The sequence below is a fragment of the Eleginops maclovinus genome, chromosome 11 (genome assembly GCF_036324505.1).
Source record: "Eleginops maclovinus isolate JMC-PN-2008 ecotype Puerto Natales chromosome 11, JC_Emac_rtc_rv5, whole genome shotgun sequence".
Classification (NCBI taxonomy): Eukaryota; Metazoa; Chordata; class Actinopteri; order Perciformes; family Eleginopidae; genus Eleginops; species Eleginops maclovinus.
The window spans coordinates 18050263-18071754 of record NC_086359.1 but is presented as its reverse complement, the minus strand read 5'-3'; the positions used below and the strand labels follow the sequence as shown (position 1 = coordinate 18071754).

General features: G+C 39.7%; 1 protein-coding gene across 1 annotated transcript in view; it reads left to right on the top strand.

Moving 5' to 3' along the window:
• Positions 1–21492, top strand: part of pcdh1a (protocadherin 1a) — an 89140-nt gene that overhangs the window by 10407 nt on the left and 57241 nt on the right. The window contains exon 3 of the mRNA XM_063895801.1: positions 135–2321. Coding sequence (XP_063751871.1) covers positions 135–2321 — 2187 coding nt within the window. The remainder of the gene's footprint in view (positions 1–134; positions 2322–21492) is intronic.

Sequence of the window (21492 nt, the reverse complement as noted above, 5' to 3'; positions counted from 1 at the left end):
CCATTGATTAATTTATTTATTCATTCATTGACCAATGATTAGTAGAGAAAATCCTACACTGACTTCCTTTAATTCTAACCACACAGCGCTGCACATAAATCATGCCTTTAACCACAGAATACCTTTCATTTCAGGTCAAAGCAAATGACTCTGACATGGGCCCTAATGGAGAAATTGAGTACACCCTTCACCAAGCAGTAGACCCAGTGCCACATCTTTTACGAATTGACCGTTCCACCGGCATCATCTACGTCAAAGGACCCCTGGACAGGGAAGAAATCAGCAGCTTGTCCTTTTATGTGGTGGCAAGGGATAAGGGTCCACAACCTAAAAGCTCAAAGACATTTGTAACAATTGAGGTTACTGACCAAAATGACAACGATCCAGTTGTGGAGATTCGTGGAATTGGTCTTGTGACACACAGCGAAGGAGTGGCCAACATTTCAGAAGACATGCCAGTTGGAACCGCTGTTGCTTTAGTGCAAGTGTCTGACAAGGATGAGGGAGAAAATGCTATGGTCACTTGTGTGGTCGCAGGGGATGTGCCGTTCCAGCTTCGCCCTGCCAGCGATTCCTCCAGTGATAGTAAGAGGAAGTATTTCCTACAGACAACCACTCCCCTCGACTACGAGAGGATTAGGGATTACCAAGTCTATATTGTGGCTGTTGATTCTGGAAATCCAGCCCTCTCTAGTACAAATTCTCTGAAGGTGCAGGTAACTGATGTGAACGACAACTCGCCAATATTCTCCCCAACATTGTTTGAGGTAGATTTTGCCGAAGAAAACCAACTAGGGGAGAAGGTTTTAGATGTTATAGCTTCAGATGCTGATAGTGGCACTAACGCTGAACTCATTTATAATATTGTGGCAGACTCATCTATCAAAGGTCTGTTTGAGATTGATCCAAATACAGGCGAAGTAAGAGCCCGAAGCCCCCTTGATCGTGAGCATAAAGAACGCTACGAGTTCCGGGTCACTGCAGCAGATAAAGGGTCACCTGTTCATAAAGGGACAGCAACTGTTGTAATAAAAGTCCTTGACCGCAACGACAATGACCCCAAGTTTATGCTGAGTGGCTACAGCTTTTCAGTTTTGGAGAACATGCCTCCTCTCAGTCCAGTTGGCATGGTGACAGTCCTGGATGTGGACAAAGGGGAGAACGCTCAAGTTCAACTGGCTGTAGAGCCTGATGGAGGAAAGTTTGTTGTTCAAAATGGAACAGGCACCATTCTTTCAAGCATCTCGTTTGACAGGGAGAAAGAAAGCAGCTATACTTTCCGTCTTAAAGCAGTGGATGGAGGAGACCCCCCTCGGTCTTCATATGTGGGCGTCACAATCAATGTACTGGATGAAAATGACAACAACCCTGTGGTCACCAAGCCCTCCAATTCCTCCTTCAGGCTCTTGTCACCACTAGCTTCCCCAGATAGCCACGTTGAGGTAGTGGAAGCCGAAGACCTTGATAGTGGGCCTAATGCTGAGCTGGTGTTCAGTATTTCTGGTGGAAACCCTTACCAGTTATTCCGCATTTCACCGTCCAGTGGGGAGATCACTCTAGCAAAAGAAATGACTCGAAAACATGGCGGCCTACATCGCCTAGTGGTGCGAGTGAGTGACAGGGGGAAGCCAGCACGTCATGCCACTGCGCTGGTCCACATCTATGTCAATGACACCATCTCAAATGTCAGCTTAGTGGAGGCTCTGGTAGGACACAGTCTTTACACTCCACTGGAGAGGGACATTGCTGGTGATCCTGACTACGGTTTTGCTGCACAGCGTAGTAACATTTTGTTTGGAAGCCTTGCCGGAGTGGCAGGTGTTGTCATGTTGATCCTGGTGGTGGTATTTATTCGACATCGCATCCAGAGAGAAACTAAGAGTGGGTATCAGGCAGGCAAGAAGGAAACTAAAGACTTATATGCGCCCAAACAAGCACCAAAAAATGCCAAAAGCAAACGAGGAAGGAAAGGAAAGCCCCAAAAGTCCCCTAAACCACTCGGGGAAGATGAAGAAGTCAGCCTTCAAAAAAGTCTCAAGTTTAACCTTGATGGAGTGAATGATAGCCCCAGGATACACCTACCCTTAACATATTCTCCAGGAAGCCCCGATATAGGCAGGCACTACCGCTCCAATTCTCCCTTACCCTCCATCCAGCTGCAGGCCCAATCCCCTTCGGCCTCACAGAAGCACCAGGCTGTCCAGGACCTTCCTGCCGCCAACACTTTTGTAGGAACGGGAGGAGATGACAACTCTACCGGCTCAGACCAGTACTCAGACTACAGCTACAAGACCAGCCAGCTGAAGTACAGCAACAAACAGGTACTAACATGACTCACAAAAACTGCTGTGTAGGTGTGTTAGTCTTATTGTTTAGGGTTTGAAGAAAGATAATTCACTTTAGGAAATCACAAACATTAATCATTTTGTGTGCAACAATTTGAAGACGTGATAGAATGAACAACTTGTAATACATATTGAATGCTACAGTAACATGCCAAGATCTACTTGAAAAAAAAGTAACATGATATCATACAACAAATGTGTTACTGTGCCTTCATTCTCATTCACAATTTATTTTCTGTACAATAGTACATACTGTGTGTCATGGCAGATTAAGGAACATATATATAATCCCATTAAAAAAATTATAGAACTTGTTAAAAAGTAATTAAAGATACTTCCCTGTGTAGTTGCCATTGAAATGTGGCTATGGTTACATGGACGACTATATTATTATTTAGAAAGGAATGTTATTATGATCCAGTTTTAGATATATTGACCAACTTGTTCTCTTATATTAAGTGCAGTGAAAGGCTGCCATAATATCTTTTACTGTTTTATCTCCAATGTAACGTCTCTGGAGGGTGAAATTTGATACAATGGAAAGAGAAAGTTGCTGCACACATTATCTTCAAGTTTGTGGTCAAATGTTGCACTTCTACTACAGAAAACTTTGATTGCCCTCCATATATATATTTTTTATGGGGTTTTCAGTGGAGTTGAGCAGGGATGGTCCATTTCTCAGTGACTTGCTTCAGCTCTTCTGCCTGACCTCTGGTGCTCTGATCTCAGCGGGTCACTTGCTACACTTATCTCCCTGCTCCTTATGCTCTTATCTCCTCTTATCTGGACAACATTTGGCAAGGCCCGAATTGCCATGGAAACAGAAATATTAATAGACTCAGAGGGGATTACGAGAGGAGAAATTGTGGAGTCTGGGGATAAAAAGCTATTGTGTCTCTAGGTTTCTGTGTCATCTGCAAGTGCGTGTATGTGCGTCTTGGACTAGACGAGTGTTGATTTGTATTAGCGTGTGTTTCTCAAAGCAGACTACAAGCATACCATGGTCTTTAAATAATATATCTTGTGATTCCATCAGTTTTTTTCAGATATCTATACACTATTGACATTGAGCTCCCTTTTTCCAGTAATCACTATACTGAACTTCCATTCTACTTAAGAAAGGAATGGTCCAGTAGGTAAAAAAGGAGGTAGTTTAAAACAACTTCAAAGAAAACCCAAAGACTGCCTACTACAAAGGCATTCCTTCTCAAACAAACATTGTGCATCCACAATCAGTAACCTAATGTGACTGATAGTTCTTGCCACCTCTGAGTGAAAACTGAATTATTTGAGAATCTCACAATAATGACAAGCTCTCACAATATTCTTGTTGCTACAGGGGCACATTTTATTGAACACAATATTTGACAGTGATGTAAACAATTCATTTTCATCCAAGACAAGTTGACATCGGCTTTCAAGATGCTTCCATATATCAAATCACAGTGTCATGCATACAAAACTGTTTGACATTCTCCTGGGGCTTTGCAGATAATGTTTGACACATAGAAAAAAATTAGCAAAAATAGAAGTGGAAAATATGCTACCGAGTTCTGAACATGTGTAGGTGACACATTTTTTTGTGGAGATATCTTCAGATCCAGTATCACAGTTGGCTGGTTGGTGGTTTCAGCAGATGCTTGCTGACAGCTTAGGTGATCACAAGCCTTTGTGGGTGGAGTCAGTTTAGAGAACAGTCACCACTGTCTCCTTGATGGACAACATAAGGGACCAAAATGACTGCAAGCCACAGGGTGTGTCTGGGTATTTGTGTGTAGTGCCAATCTCTGTGTTTGTGTGTAGATTCACTTCTTGCTAAAAGACTGTTAATTGTAACTGTGGCACAGATGTACGCTCACAGCACTTGACAGTGTTTGTGGTTTCTCAATATGATAACATTAATGCGTAAGTGATTGACAGGCTGTGTAAAAACATGGACAGATGTTGAAGCTCATGTGACATACCTCAGCAGATGCTGTATCATGTATGGCATCCCCTCTCACATCAGGAAGAACAGATTGACCAAAATATATAATTAAAGTAACTGCCAAGTGATGTGACAGATGTAGAGTGGTGCCCTTGCTTTAATTAACTCTGCTACACTCGACAATGGCTTTTCATTGGGATTTTGGTCAGGTGTCTGGGTTTCTACTAAACCGCTTCATGTCTAAATGTATCTGCCAGAATGTTTACAGATTATGTGCACATGGAATATAAATAGTGTTTCTTGTCAAACTTTTTATACTTCATACAGTTTAGCTTTGTACCTATCTGCAGCCTTGGCTTTACTCCAACTCCCTAAATAGCAATCCATGAATTGGTGGAAAAAAGTTTAAGTTTAAGACATTTACACGTTGTACATGTTCAAAGATGGGGATGTTTTGCACAAGGATTTATTTGTATGGATGTAGGTTAAACTGACAATAGGTTCTGGGTTAGGGTTGGACATGATTTTATTAGGGCTTAGGTTAAGTTTACGGATAGTGCATACATCAACACACTTTACATAGAGGACCCTCTTTGCAGGGTTGTAGTATTTAAGATCTGCCTTGTTCTCGAGAACCACTTTTTGCTGGATATCCCTAAATTGCCTTTGCATTGATTTATGCGTTAACACCATTACTTTGATTGGATGAAAAACTTTGCTTCAAACCAATTACTTGACTCATTTATCATTTTAAAATTTGGTTACTGTTATTGGCTGTCAGCCCTCCCGTCCCTCCCTTGACACACACCACAATACAGAAAAAAAGCTTTGTTTTGAGTGGGTTGAAAAACATAGAAAAGGAGTGTTGAAGAAATATGGTTGAGTATATTTCAGCTTCTTAGGGTTTGTTAGTATTTGATTGCTTGTAGAAAGCAAAAGCAAATTCCCACACATAACACCTGCACCAACACTTTTGCAACCCTTTAGATTCTTTTTTCTTATAAGTACAAATTATTTACTTGACAATTTGCAACTTACACTCTTAAATGGACTCATATGCAACATTTATATTTGTTTTGGGGGCTTTTTCCGAGAATTCTTCTGAGGACATTTTCTTATAAGAGGAACATCCACACCTCTAAATGGTAGCCTTGATAACAGAATGGCTGAACAGCAAACTATATGAATATTGTATGATGTATGTCATGAAGAGGGGAACAGGTGCACCAAAATGCAGGAGGCTGCAGGCAACTTGAATTGAAGAAATAACTTTGAATTAATGGTTTGGTGAAGGTGCAGCAAAACGGCACAGAACATAACCAAGGCTCAAACAGAGACTGAACCAAACCAGGACTTAAATACAAACTGATCTGATGAGGGGATGAAGTGCAGGTGTTCCGATGGGTGGAGAAGCTCAGGTGAGGGGAATGAGGCAATTAGACAGGAGAGCAGACAGCAAGCTGATTGGCTGGGAAGAACTCTTGGAGCAGGGAAAGGCTAACGAGGCTGATGCAGATCAGGTGTTTGGATGGGAAAAGGAGGGAAAACACAGAAGTAGAAAAAGAAAGTCTTAAAGAAAGGAACTTTGGATATAAAGCCAAAATGTGACACTGTAAACTCAATAATGGCTTGTTAGATTAGTCCTATTTATATCCCAGCATTATTATTATAAGTCTGTTTCAGCTATATTTGTTTTCTTTCTTACAGTATAGAGCTCCTGCGGTCACGTGACTTTTGGTTGGGAGCCACCATTTTGGCAGTCAACATGACCACCGGTGCCAGTGTTTTCTTACCGAGCGAGTATACTTTATAACCATATCACGGCAGTTAACTATTTGAAATAAAATAATCTGAATAACACACCGATCACAAGTAGACCCAACATGTAATCAGACAGGAGTTTGATCTACCCACCTTTGACGGATGGCTTCTGCAGATATCTTTGCCTGCTCTACTTTGTGCAGTTTAGCCTTCTGCCTTCTGTTAAAAACCTCCAGTCTCGTTTTATGTCTCCTCTTCTCTGGAGATGGAAGGTAATCGAAAATTGAGGGGATAAAATCCGGACTCAACGGATTATCACTCTTTCTCCCTACAAAATAAGAAGGAATATTTCAACACGGGTTTGTTTACCACTAGCTTGCTACAAGCTAACTTGCTAACTGGCTAGGCTGCGCCAGAGCCACACTTGTTGAGTTAAAAAGGGACATCACAGTGTCCGTTAGCTATAATAACTGGGTGCTACTTCTTAAATTAAACTAATTAAATTTAATTAAACTGACCAGAAACTTTTTGTAGCATTGTACTGTATTCCTTCACCCACCTGATATGAAGTGATCACTGCATAAGCGAAAGCCAACGGCCGGGGGGTCCCATCTTTCAGTCTTTTTCTGAAGGCTCCTGGCTCTTTTAATCGCTCCAATCCACTTCTCCCTCCTCTCCGCGTCTTTAGGAATGCGATAATACGATACACCTTTCTTTTTCCCACGCCTATTTGTGCAACCTGGTGCACAGCAGTTATCCACCATCCTTGACAGTCTGCCAGTGCCTGTCAATTTACTGCCGCGATGACTGCCAAAATGGCTGCCCCTGTCGTATCTCGTCACGTGACCAGCATATATGACATCATCTGCAGGAGCTCTATAGGCTAATACTGCTATCAATTCAGACACATTTTGATCTCTCCCACCCCTGAGATTTTTCAGCCCTATAAATGATTTAGATTAACCCAGTTTCACAAATAATTATTGAAATGCAGTTTCCTGCGTATAGTGTATTACAACAGCATCTAAACATAGTTTGGCATGAACATAAACATTGCCTTACAAGATATTCCAAATACATCTATTTCTTTCTAAATTGCTTGTTCTAAAAACAATCCAGTAAAATGCCTAGAATAGACACGTGCATCCAAAACCAGCAACCACAACTGTAACCAATGGTTTTCATGTACTGTTTGTGTCTAAATCTAATGAAATTCAAAACAATGGATAGAGATTTCTCTGGTGCAGATGGAGTACCATTTCCTCATGAGCAGATTGAGTAAGACGGCCTGTGTAAGGCTCATCGAAAGACTCCACTCACCACCACTAGCAATACAAAATGTTTTAAATTCAAAATATGAAAGGAGTAGATTTTACCACAAGTGGATAAAGCCCACCAACACCTAGAAAATAAATACCTAAGCCAGTTTCTCTATAAGAAAAACAATTTCTTCTTGGCAAGAAAAAACAACATAACAAGTGCAAATGTACAAACAAACCCAAACTGTTTTTATATGAGGTTTGAACACACAGGATGAGCTCTCTGCATAAATGCTGTAGCCTCCCTGTGCAGGAACAAGGCTTCTTACAATTGCTTTCATTCCGCTTGCACCTGTTTGGGTAATATTACAATTAAAGTGGGGACATTGGGAAATTTTCCTCAGGGTCTTGGCAAGGTAAACCACTCTCAGGTGTATGTCACAATTTTGTTATATAGCTTGTTAGGCATTTACATACAGGAAAGTAGGGATATTTCAAAGGAATATTCTTTAATATGGGAATATACTTACAGTGGTATGCAAAAGTTTGGGCACCCCTTAGGAAAACCACTGCATCAGTTTGTCACTTGCTGAGCTTTTGAAGCAGCAACTTCATTTTAACATATGTTATACCTTATGGTAACAGAAACATCTCAGTAGTGAAATAACTTTTATTGGTCAAACAGAAACATGTTTATGTGCATTCAAACAAAAATAGGCATGTGCATAAATTTGGGCACCCCTAAGAAATAATTCCATTAATATTTAGTATTGCCTCCTTTTGCTGCAATAACGGCCTGTAGACGCCTCCTGTAGCCACAGACAAGTCCCTTAAGCCTGGCAGGTGGTATTTTGGCCCATTCTTCCACACAAAACGTCTCCAGTTCAGTCAGGTTTCTTGGCCTCCGTGCATGGACAGCCTTCTTCAAATAAATCCATACATTTTCAATGATGTTAAGGTCTGGGGACTGGGATGGCCATTCCAGAACATTGTACCTGTGCTTCTGCATGAATTCCTTGGTGGATTTTGATCGGTGCTTAGGATCATTGTCCTGCTGAAAAATCCAACCCCGGCGTAGCTTCAACTTTGTGACTGACTCTAGAACATTCTTGTCAAGAATCTCCTGGTACTGTAAGGAATTCATGTGGCCCTCAACTTTAACAAGTTTTCCAGTACCTGTGCTAGCCACACAGCCCCATAACATGATAGATCCTCCACCAAATTTTACAGTGGGCAACAAGTTCTTTTCATTGAATGCAGTGTGTTTTTTTCGCCATGCATACCTGTTCATGTTATGACCAAATAACTCAATCTTGGTCTCATCTGACCACAGTATTTTGTTCCAAAATGCTTCTGGCTTGTCCAGATGTGCTTTTGCATACCTCATGCGACTCTTCTTGTGATTAACACTCAGGAAAGGCTTTTTGCACATCACCCTTCCAATGAGCTCTTCCTGGTGCAAAGTACGCTGGATTGTGGAACGGTGAACAACTACACCATCAGCAGCCAGATGTTGTTGTAGTTCTCTGGAGGTGGTCTGTGGCTTCTCTGTGACCATTTTCACCATCCTTCGCCTGTGCCTTTCCCCTATTTTTGTCGGCCTTCCACATCTTTCCTTCACACGGACTGTTCCTGTGGCCTTCCATTTCACAACTACGTTTCTGACTGTGGAGACAGACAGTTTAAACCTGTCAGATAATTTTTTGTACCCTTCTCCTAATTTATAATGTTGGATTATCTTAGCTTTCAGGTCAGTGGAGAGTTGTTTTGAGGTCCCCATCTTGCCACTCCCTAAGAAAGAACCTAGGCCAGGCACAGCCAGCTATTACCTATGTTAAATAGCCTTTTTCATGATTGGTTCCACCTGTCTTTGTAATTGAAGGTCTAATGAGCTAATCAAAGCAATTTTGTGCAGCAACCTGTCAGCTATAAATCCGTACAGGTGTTGAAATGAATGCTATTTATAAGGGTGCCCAAACTTTTGCACATCCCATTTTTTGCATTTTATTTTATTATAATAAAACTATGTAATGCTACCCTAAGAATTTTGGTCTGGAAAACACTAAAACGTCTACATCTTTGTAGGAAAACAAATGTTGTTGCTGTGATCTTCTATTATAAAGGAAAAGCAAATTGTCATGAAATCTCAGAGGGGTGCCCAAACTTTTGCATACCACTGTATAAATGCATAATGCACAGCATGGCTTGTGTAGTTTAACAATTCCAGTAGACACTGCAGGTAATGGTTGTTTAAATTTAGATTTAACTCCATACACAATATAATATTTAAATATGAACAGTATCGGCACACAAACATTTGCTGTTTTAGAAATTGTTTAGATATTGTTTTTTAAAAATAAGTCAAATTAACCAACAAAGTTTCCAGCATGCTGATTCAAAAGTCTATCTAGAAATAACATGATAAGCTTCACATTTCTATAACAGGAAAGCTGAAGGTTTTGGCACTCTCTGCAGTTTTCAGTAGCCCCATTTCACCACCTTTGAATGTGTGACATTGCATGATGGTTGCTGGAGAAACCAGTGCCTCACATCGTCCATTAGAGCTGATAATTAGCCCTTTTGGGTGCAAGAGCTGGCACCTTTTTTTTCACACTTTAGTTAATGAGAATCCTGCTATTGAAAAAAACACAATGCAAGTGGTATGATATCCTGATGTTCTGTGTAAACTGGCAATCATGACTTCCTGAAAACCTGTGAATGCACCCTTTATACACACTGTAAAAAGGCGTTATTTATCAAAAATAGATGAGTGTTGTCCCCCTGAGGGCTACTCGTTCATCTTCCTTCCTGTGTGCATGTAACCTAAAGCCATTCGTTAAGCAGGAAAGAGGGAAGAGTGAGTCACTGCAAGTCTTAATTAACCTGCTTCTTTGTTAAGCAGGGCCCACACTTTGTGAACTTTAGGCATCCCTTTGAGCTGGGATTAGCCCAATTTAGCCCAATGCTGCTGTTTGAACTCAGCAGAGGTGCATTACAGACGAGGCCGGAGGCAAAATTAATTGTTCTCCAAGACTGTGACACATTATTCTCTCTTGCCTGCACTCAAGACCAGTGAAACCTTGAAATCTTTGAAAATATGTCATCTGCATTTCGGTGAATAGTTGGCCAAACAAGGAGTGCAGCTGACTTATTTCCCCCATGTTTTCCTATCTCGGTTTCCAATCTGCCTTCCAGTATTTCTCAAACAGGCACGACACACAAATATATACAGACAAACACACACACACACACAGCTCTTTGTGCAACACATATTTGCCCTAGCTTATTACACAGAAAAATAAAGCTAGAAGGAAAATGAGGTGAAAAGCATTGAAATGCTGGAATAATTTACCCTGTCTGCACTGTACATTTTCTCTGCTGTTTTTATAGCATACAAGCGTGATTCAATGCATTGTGTTGTATGTTGCTGCAGTCTGGCACTATTGTAGCCATTATATATCTCAAAAACACCCTTTCCAAAGGTTTGCCCATTGTATGTTGTTGTTGTTGTGTTCCAAGGACTATTGAGCTTAATTCATAAACGAGTACATAATATGCAACACATTTGCATTATTACAACATGTTACCTGTAATAAATCCATTGTTTGTAATATAATCTCACATACTAGAAAACAGTGGAAATATTTGTAGGTTTTTCTATTCCTTTTCTTTTTTTCCCCTTTTGCAACAACATAAGACAGTATAACATAAGCCCCAGGCTTAGCCAACAGAACAAAACTATATATATATATATATATATATATATAAAAAAAGGAGACTAAACTCACATAAATCAGAAACAATGATGAGAAAAACTAACCAACCAGTAAACAACATACCATCAGCTGATTAATCTGCACCCACTGGTTGCTTTCATGATGCAGTACAGTCTTTTTCAGATGTTTTTTTCAGCTGCATTTAAACAAATTTGTATTTATATGAAAAGTAGAAATGTATTTACTCTAATTGTTTAATGAAGCAAGTGTTTATTATAGGTTACATGAGCAAAGTAACATAACCATTATTTATTTTAATACACAAACCTTAAAAAGCTTGTTGAAGAAAACTTTTATTTAGCTTCTGATAAGGGAGTATTTTGACCTGGAACCAACACTGTAAGACTGATTTAAGAGCAGGAAATAGTAATGAATGTATGGTACTTTGATTCCTACATGATGTAGCCAAGGCATTGCTGGATCAAACAGAGTCGTAAAGATGACAAGAGCAGATTCTCCGGAAGAAGGTTTCACAGGCTTTGGTATGTCATAATTGGGAATCTTGCACTATTTGCAATTAATGCAAAGGCAGAAAATAATAACTGGACTTTTTTATCAATGTGCTTCATAAATCCACCACCGTAACTGACACATAACGTTGGATTCAAAAGTTGAAGCCAATGTACAGCAGAGTTGTTAAAGGGCAATTTACTAGCCTGCAAAAACATTGGCGAGTAAGACAGGATATCAACAACTGGATGTCAGGCAATCGGGCAACAAGAGAAATGTCTGGACTGAGAGGTACGGAACCAGTCAGTGAGTAAAAATCCCATATAGGCTTTGACAAGAGAGAGTCGCTGATAGGTTTTGTCTGAAGATCTAAGAAAGGATGAAGGCCTGGCAGCACAAGGACTTTGGGTACATGTCTGGGTACGTGCTGAACTGAGATTTTATTCATCCTTTAAAAATAAGATATTAGCAATATGATTGTTTGTGAATATGAGATAATTGGTGTTGAGTTGCCTGTGAAGGACTTTGCTACAGATCACAAAAGAGGCAGCTACAAGTTTGAACATAACGTACATTTGACTGAACAAGACCTTGGTGCTTTTATTGGCAGTACAACAATAAGCAGAGGGTCATCCACTAAAAAGGTAATCAAGAACGGCCCTGAATTGAACTGTTGCATCACATTGTTGTGTGTACACTTCTGGTTTGTTAGTGTTTCAGCTGCTACCTTCCACTCTTTCCGAAAATTCCAGAGATTGTTCGTTATTTTCAATTGAAGCATCGTCTTTAAACACAGGGTGCCTCTAATTTCCTTGTTTAGGATGGCTGAACACGATGACCAAACTGGAAACCTTCCCTTGGGATAAATCAATTTATAGCATGATAAAATATTCCTTACACATACGTACATTATGTGGGCTAATATGAACACGAAAACATTACCTACAACTGAAATAAAGTAACAGATTTTGATGTTGCTCTTCGGGGCAAGTATATACTTTTGGGGCATTTATGAGAAAAATATGACAAGTTAATATTCAGAAAAAGGCTACATGCAAGCAAAGCTTTCAACAATTATTTACTTGAAAAATATCCTATAACCATGCAGCACTGTTTTATTTACGTGCCAGCTTAAACTCTTTTTGTGGATAGATGGCTTTTAATCGTAGTTGGTTCTGCAGGCCACATTAAGATGGAAGGACTTTGGCTGACATGTACCTAGTTGGCTCAATAACAATTTGAATTCACCTGAGCAGACATCAATCAAGTGGAGTTTAAGTAATGTTTTTAGTTACAAAATCAATGATAAGAGAAAGTGCCTTTACTAAATCTTTTTGGCAGTGGTCTGTAGATTACGCTTTTGGTTAGTTGCACAGTCTCCAAAATATCCTTTTATCTCCTATTGCTCATTAGTTAGTTTGTAGAGATTAGTTTGTAGTAATCCACAACCCCTTACATTTGGATTCTCCAACAAATTTGTGTTGTTGATATTCACAGGGTTTGTCGCTGACCTGCCTGTTGCAACTGCTGCCATAACTCCAGCAGCCAAGCTTGGAAAATTGCATTAGAGGGGCAGGGAGCATTATGGACATTCAGCTCATTGACAAAAAAAGCTACTTAACATAACAACACCAGAAGCAACACTGAGCAAATGACATCCAAAATCTACATGTATTCTTTTTTCACATAAACATACAAATACCTCTGGAAAATAAACTGTCCCCTAAATTTAATGTGGAAACACAGTATTTTGGCAAAGACTTGGAGCCCTATTTAAACGATCTACAGTGCATGGTCCAAAGTGCATTGCTGAAGTGTATTCAGGGCATGTGCGACTTGACTTTTGCTAATCAAATTGTGCATAATCTGGGCGCAAAGGAAAGAACAAGGGGTAAAAAGGTTGTCTTTAGTCTCTTAATCAATCATAACAGTGTTTTGAAATTAAGATAGATTAAACTTAAAAAACAATGTCATTTCCCAGTCCTGTTAAAAACAAATAGAACATTTGGCAAATTAAGAAGCTTGCAGTTCTTCACACGGTCAGACCAGGGACTCTCTATATGCCATCTCCTGATCCTCAATAAGTTGTTTAACTGAGGGAGATGAGCAATGTTGAGCATCCCTGTGTCTGTATAACAAGTAGATTTTTACACCCATCTTCAAATAGCAGGAACATACTGTTCAATTCTGCCAACGCTGCTGCTTCATGATAGCAATGTGCCAACAATCGGCTGCCAAAACTTTGTTTTTGAGACCAACAAGCCTATGGGTGCAGAGATGAGTACAAGTACTTAAAAAATGTACACATGAAAATGACTGCTTTGGTCTGAAAATGCATAATGGGAGCCCCCAAGTATACAATATCAAATGATGTCCTCCTTTGGTTCTGCGTAATATACAAACAAGTCAACAGACATCAAAGGTCCAATGTCTAAGCCTATAAATAAAAATAATACTGCCACAATAAACGGAACTGCCTGGAATGTTACTTTCATTCTAAGACTCTAGTAGTTCCACTGCATAAGTCTAGTGGGCTAGAGTCTCAAATCCTCAAACTCCACCCCTTCATATCTTCTTTGGTGTTGCTGTTCATTGCTATTAAAAACTGCGGTAGGCAGGTGGAGATTGGGGCCAAAAATATTCACATAACATCCCCAGACATCCTTTGAAGTATCTTGCCAGGGTAGAGAGGGTGCGTGTTACCTTGAGTTACAGTAGACGGAGACGGATGTCAGCTGTGCGATCTGGCTCTGCACGTTATAAAGGATGGCACGGCTCAATAATCAAGGCTTATGCGGAAACGCTGGGTGCACAGGCCGCCTGCTATACTCAGCATATTTACAATTTCTTGGCACCTTCCGAGTACCCCTCTGATGCTGTTTTGATTCATGTTCACTTAAGACTGGAGCGCCTAAATATAAAGATACATCGTAATTATTCAGAGGCCAATCAGCTGTCTACACTTGGCAGGGGAAACATTTTCTTTAAGTTCTTGTGACTAAACAATTCAAAGTTTATTTAAGGCGTGTGATACTCATTGGCATGCAGATTTCTGGTTTTAACCCAGCAAACTAATTGCAGAGCAAGACTATTGAAGGGTTTCAGATAACTATATTAAAAATAACTTTAAGTCACAGTCCATGGATCATGAAGTTAGAAACGCCTCGGTTTACATATTCAAGACCTGATGTGTACATCCAGCAGAAGGCTATTTGTCATAATGCTTAAAATTGGAAGTGACAAATAACTTATTGAATTTACAGTCGGAATAATATCTTACGTTTAGATTTACAACATTCACAGCCCTATAAAATATTGCATGTAGACTCGATATGGTTGTGTCAATCTTAACGAGTCATTTAAATATATAGTACCTTAAAGGGGCCATATTATGCTTTTAGGGGTTTGGCCTTTCCTGTAGGTTTTTGTTCATGTAGATAGAAAGGCTAAAATCCTAAAGTTCCCTCCTGAGGGAGTTTCCCCCCCCCCCACACAATCCACCCTGCATGAAACATCTCAATATGGACTCCTTTGTTTACATAATGACATCATAGGCAGTATGAGAACAATAAAGCATGTTTTGAACATTAAAGCATTTGATGTCACAGTGGAAGCGCGACAGCCCTAAAACTGAGTATAATACGGCCCTTTAAACCATGTTACCAATAAAGTCCAGGTAACATTGTACCAGTGTAGTAAACTATTTCCTGCAGTTATTGAAACAAACTATTACTATTTATTGTAAGTTCCTGTTATATTTCTATCATCGTGATCTGATATCCCATAAAGGCATAAATTATAACAGCCATTTTATTGGTAGAACTCGGATATAGTAGGAGACACTACTTGCAAACACAGCAGATAATATAAGAGATTTCCAACCACTCTGGGTAACAGAGGAAGTATTGATCCAAAATGCTCCCTATAAAATAAAACCTCTAACTAGACGGGATGATCAACATGGTGAGGGCAAGAGAGACAGCAGAGAGGCAAATGACTTCAATTAACTGCCTTGCCCTAATGAGAGAACCATCCTTTGAACTCGGACGTGAAGATTGATTCCAGTTGCACCTCACTCTTGAATGATTAGAATTGGCCCTCAGAGATTGCTCGGCCCAGCTTCAGTGTGGCAGGACTGACAGGCGTAGATAACAGGCTAAGACCATGCAGAGGGGGGAGTGTTATACCCTTCAGTATATGGAGCACAATTAACATACACGTCTGGTGCTATCTGGAAAGTTTTTACACTCTGAGACCTGCAAAAAGCTGTGGCAAGATGTTTTTTTCCGGCTTAAAAAAAAGAAAAACCTGGAGAATTTGTCAATGAAGTGTGACACCACCGGGCTTATGCTGTTAATTTCAGTGCTCTAGAAAAGAGACAGTATGTATAGTATACAACTTGTTACTTTTGGTCCACTTGTTGTATCTAACAGATTTGGTTTGCACTGTGGTGTGAAATTGCAAGTTGATTAACGTTTCAACAGAAGGGTGAAGAGTGTCTCCAGGACTCAAATGCAAAAACAAATACAAATTCTTCAGTCATGCAGTTTAGCTTTGATTCTGTGTAACTGCAATCATAAGCTAGAACTTTCATGTTCAGTATTTTTGGACAGGTAGCTAGAAATCGGCCAGTTTTTACCTCTGGCTTTTACAATAATCAACATTTAAAATAAATAAGTCAGCCTTATTTAAAGCATTTCCACAACCTGTACCTACAGTGCAATTGTGATTGATATTGTTCTGACAAACTTTGTAGATCTTCCAAATACTGGAGGTGCTGATTCAGAATTTGTTCAACATTTACATTTACAATTAAAGTTTACCTGAGACTAGACTGTCTTTGAACAGTTGTTAATTCATGGTAACTCTTGATTTATCTGTTGAAGTGTCACAAAAAGTAATATTTTCATTCAAAACAATAGCCATCACCGTGGTTACAGAGTAATGTACTATTTGCTTTAAATTATGACCTCACACGCATTCAACATTTGTGGTTGCCAATAAAAAATAATGACGGGAGATAAAAGGTAAGAGTCAAAGCTTGACATGTCCTAAACCAGGGCCAAAGTCTCCAACACACAAACAATTCTGAATATTAGTTAATAGAACATTTTAACCATAACCCAAGACCCTTAATCGTGATGTTTTATCGTGCCAGATTTAATCTAGTGATTATGCATCAAACATTTTTAATAATGTAACAATCTATTGATTGGTGAAGAACCCAAAACAACATTTTTCCTGATGAATGGACTGCACCTGAACTTTCTCGCCAGCTATGAGCCCTCGTGATATCATCAAAATGCCCGGCATTGCTGACTTGCTCTTTGATGTAGAGGGAGAATAATTAAAGGGATGCTAGTGATCTATATAGGTATTAAAAAGTGATGGTTTTCCCTATCAATCATGCCAGATGAAATGTCTGAGGAAAAGCCTGTGGTTCACAATGATCTGTTCTCAATATTCCTCGGGCGCATATGCATTCTGCGAGTGGCACATGGACAGATTCCGTCTTTTGTGTAAAAAATAAAATAAAACGAGTAACTCCTTTAGGTAAAGCTGTGTGGAGGCTCAGCTCCCTGATGGCATTGCCTTTAGCTGAGATATTATATCACCACACACCCCATCCTCCTTACCTTCTGCCAGGCAGATTAGTGCTTTTATCAATAAGCAGCTTAGCACCAAAGTGTCCCTCAATAATATGCCATGCTATTTTTTCTCCTGCTGCCTTAACTCCAGGGCTTCTCTTCCCCTGTCTTTTGCTCCTGCACACTGTTTTCACCCCCCAAAAATTCTCTACTTTCTTTAAGTCTGGGTATTACCCTCTGACTTAGAAAGACAGTGATACATAATGTATTCTTCTCTTCAGGTCACATTAGGAACCTAGACAGGGCCCAGGAGGACCAGAGTGCAGCATCCCCATCAGACATACTACCCCATTAGAAGCCTGCAGTGCCCCATAAAAGCCATTAAGGTCCATTAGGGAAGTGCTCTGGCCCTCAGACACCTTTAAGGCTGGTTGGCCACAAAGGTGCACAGTTACAGATGGTGTAAAACTTATTTGATTTGTCATTCAGGGCCATGTGTCAACATAATGCACCACAAAAAGCATTGGTGTGGGTGTCAAGCATGTTTGCTACGTGGTTGCGAAATAAATGTAATTGTAAAAGTCATATGTCAGTGTCAATTATCTACAAATTCCAACACGGTCTCATAACAGAACAACGGCATAAATGGATTGCCAGTGAGGGCCAAGAAAGAAATATAAATAATCCTTCTAATTAGCATTATAAAAGTATGCACACAGTTTATACATGCAAACGTTATTCGTGTGGCCGTTCTACTTAGAGTTGGAAAACAGCACCAATTGGGTAGGTTTAGGTAGCAAACTTACTTGGTTAGGTTAAGGAAATGACAATATAGGTCACAATATAACACTTGTGAGGTATAGTCTCGTTTCATGCTCGCATAGTAATGAAAAACCATCCCATATTGCAACATGAGCACAATAGACATGGCTTGACATAACATTATTGAGCTTTTCAATAAGTCCTTTGCCCCTTTCCTCATTACTACAACAGCTAAAGGACACTGTTGAGGAACAGAACAAATATGGGTTGTAATAAGCTGGTTTTAAAAGACACAGCATTTTTGACTGGTAACATTTTGACTGTTTTTTGTAAAATATTTGAAGTTAGTAAACCAGCTCACAATGCAACAGGACTACTGAAAACATAAATTGACATAAGCGTTATTGAGCTCAAACAGATTCCAGCTGATATCTCAGTCTTTTGTGGCTGCCTGAACAGGCTCTTCAGCAAATGGCAGCTCTTTCACCCTCCTTCGATTGGAACAATTGCGTACAGCTGAGAGGTCTCAGCGTTCTGCCTCTCATGTGATCAGAGCACTGCCTATTACGTTTGATGAGCCTGACCCAAATCTTCCAGTGGCAGACACATTTCTCACAGCGAAAGGTTTAGAAATTCTAAATCCTAGATCAAGTCAGAGGTGAATCCTTGACTTTGCCATAATTGTGGATAATTTCTGTTCGGCTGTAAATACCATTTTGTGGGACATTTTCCTGATGTTTAAAACTGGGTTGACACATTTTTTAGTGGATGACATGTTTACGAAAGTAACACAATGTGTCAAGCAACACGCCCCCGTCAAAGCAAAAGTTTGCCACACATCATTTTGGGAGCACTGCCTAATGAATGGTTTTTAATTAGCTGTTGGGAGGCATTTCTCTTTGTGACAAACTGTTGTTCATTTATTTGTTCATTTATGTGTTCCATGCTCTTTATTTTGACAAGTTAACAGCAGCAAGTGGGGATATCAAATATTCCTTTTTAAATATCACTCGTAGTACATTTTGTTGTTGTATTGCTTTAACTAATCTCTACTTAATTATAAGCATTCTTTTGAGTTTTATTTATGTACTTTACATACAATATACAAGACTCTATAGCAGTGTTTTGGCCAATTGGCACTTTTACTGCTTTAGTTTTGCATTTTATGACAGTGCCTCGGAAAAAAAACGACATATTTGTTTTGTGGGATTATCCTCTATATGCTGGGGCCAAGATAGTCCACCACAAACAATATATATATATATATATATATATATATTCCTATATTTATTTCCACAAACATTCTCTTAATAAAACTAGGATACAGTTTTTAAGACATTGCCTGAAGTGTGACACGTAAGGTTCACATTCCAAGTGGCTATGCTCTCGATATTTTGCATTCTTTATCTTTTTTATCCTATTCATACCGATAATGTATCTTAAGTTTCATTTGCAGACGCATATTATCGCCCTTGAAGCTTTTCAAACCATGAATATTACTGCTCTGATATTATTTGCTCTGAACCCCCAGTGTGTTTACCCTGACAATTAAAGTAAGAGTTATTATAAAGAGGAATGGCTCAGAGAAAAGTGTGATGACAGCTTTTACTTTTTACCAACATCTAATTCAAAAAGCAGAGTAATTATTGTTATGAATAAGACTTTGAAATGTATTGTAAGTTAGTGAAAGCCCACTGAATGGTACTAACACCATTAACATTTCTGATTAGAAGCCCCACTGCCTTTTAATGGCGGAAAGAAAAGACAGAGTAAGAATAGAATATAGTCGAAAAAGAAATACTCTTATTAAATTTGATGTGTTAAACGTTTTGAATGTGATTCAAAAGATTGCAACATTTTTGACATTATTAGTTGAACATTATTAGTTGAACAGTCAAGATGTTCATTCACATTTCTAATTTCGCATTTAGGGGACAATGTTTGGTCATATTAAGCAATAACTCTCATTTTGGTTACAGATAAAACCTTAAGTAGTTAGAACTGCCAGAGAAGCTTCTGTGCAGATTCTCACAGACTACAGCTTCCACCTGTAAATAGATAAGTGTGACTTCCATGTGTTTTTAACAGGAAGTTCTTTAAAGTGTTACCGTAGCTTAGCAAAGTGAGCGGAAGCTGCTAAATAAACAACCTATGGCTCCGAATTGTATGTGCGTATGTTCACATCTAGAAAAAGTAGCTTAAGTTTGCTCTCAAACTATTACCCAACCGATTGTATTGTGGGATTGTAAGCAGAATTCAGTGTACACAATGTGGACAACACTATTGCACTATTGATCCCAAAGAGATTACAGTTATATTGATTTTCTATCTCCGACTAACCGATCCTGAAACGTCCATATTCCTTTAAATATTTAGTGTGGTCTCATTGGCATTGATGTGTACATTTTTACACATAGCTACAGTCATTTTAACAAAACAAAATGACACAAAAAAATAAATAGGGAATGTATAGCTCGTATGCTATAAGGCCAAGAAGGAAACAGCTCTGGTAAAAAGTTATACTCCACAGTAAAGAATTGTTTCCCTATGACCATTCTAATCGTTTGGAAACTGAATAGCTTGTCAGATAATTGCATGAGCAGCAAAAACATTTCGTATTTTTCTGCAGTAATTGCAGACTTACCTACACAGCATAGACAATTCAGGTTAATTACACCTGGTGATGGATGCATCTACGCGTTACCCACCAGGGGCTGAACATGCGATGTGATTGCCAAACGTGCCGCGTTTCCAGAGGCAATGAAAGTGTTTTTCAACCTCCAGCTGAGAGATTTTTACAGTGAAAGCACTGCCACAGCGCTCATTACGGGGCTCAGGTTGGAGTAGACACTCAGCCAATAGAAGTTTGTCCAATTCTGCCTGTGATGCATCCAGGAGTGCAGTATCAGCATGCTGGCTCCGCTTCATTGCAGGAGGTACATGTAGAGAAGAAAGAAGGGCCATGGTCAAACTTAGCTATGAGCAGCTGTTCCTGTATTCCTGGGAAATTCAAAACCAACATTAATCTTCTATTAAGAATGTGAGCTTTGGAAAAGACGATTGCTCGGGTTATTAATTTAGCTTCTAAAGGAAATGCTAATACCGTGGAGACATGCCTTTGGATAGATGATTTTACTTCAGGCTATAGGTTGCTACTGTTACTGGGACATACATTTGATTAGGCTCACTGAGCACGTCCACGCAGGCAGACACAATGGTGTGTGTATGGAGTGCAGCGTGGCATGGGTTGCATCCTCATCTCCAGCGATTGAAGCGGGGGCAGGTGCTGGCAGAGGTTGGAGGATAGATGGTGATGGGTGGTTGGCTTGAGAATGGGGAGGTTCGGGGGCTGGGTTGCGGGCCAGATCTCGTCCTTGCAGTTATGAAGGAGAAACAAACTGATCTGACAGTGACAAATGAACCGTCTCTTCTATCCCAACTGCCAGTTTTGTTTCTCAAACTCCTTTCTCGTCCTCCGACTCTTCCCCATTCCCTCCCACCATTAACTCTCCCAGTGCCCTCAACCCCTATCATCTTTATTTTCTCCCACCAAGCTCTTTTTTCCCCTGTCCTACATGTTTTACTCTCCTTTTATTCTCCCCTGTGATGCTCCTTCACATCTTC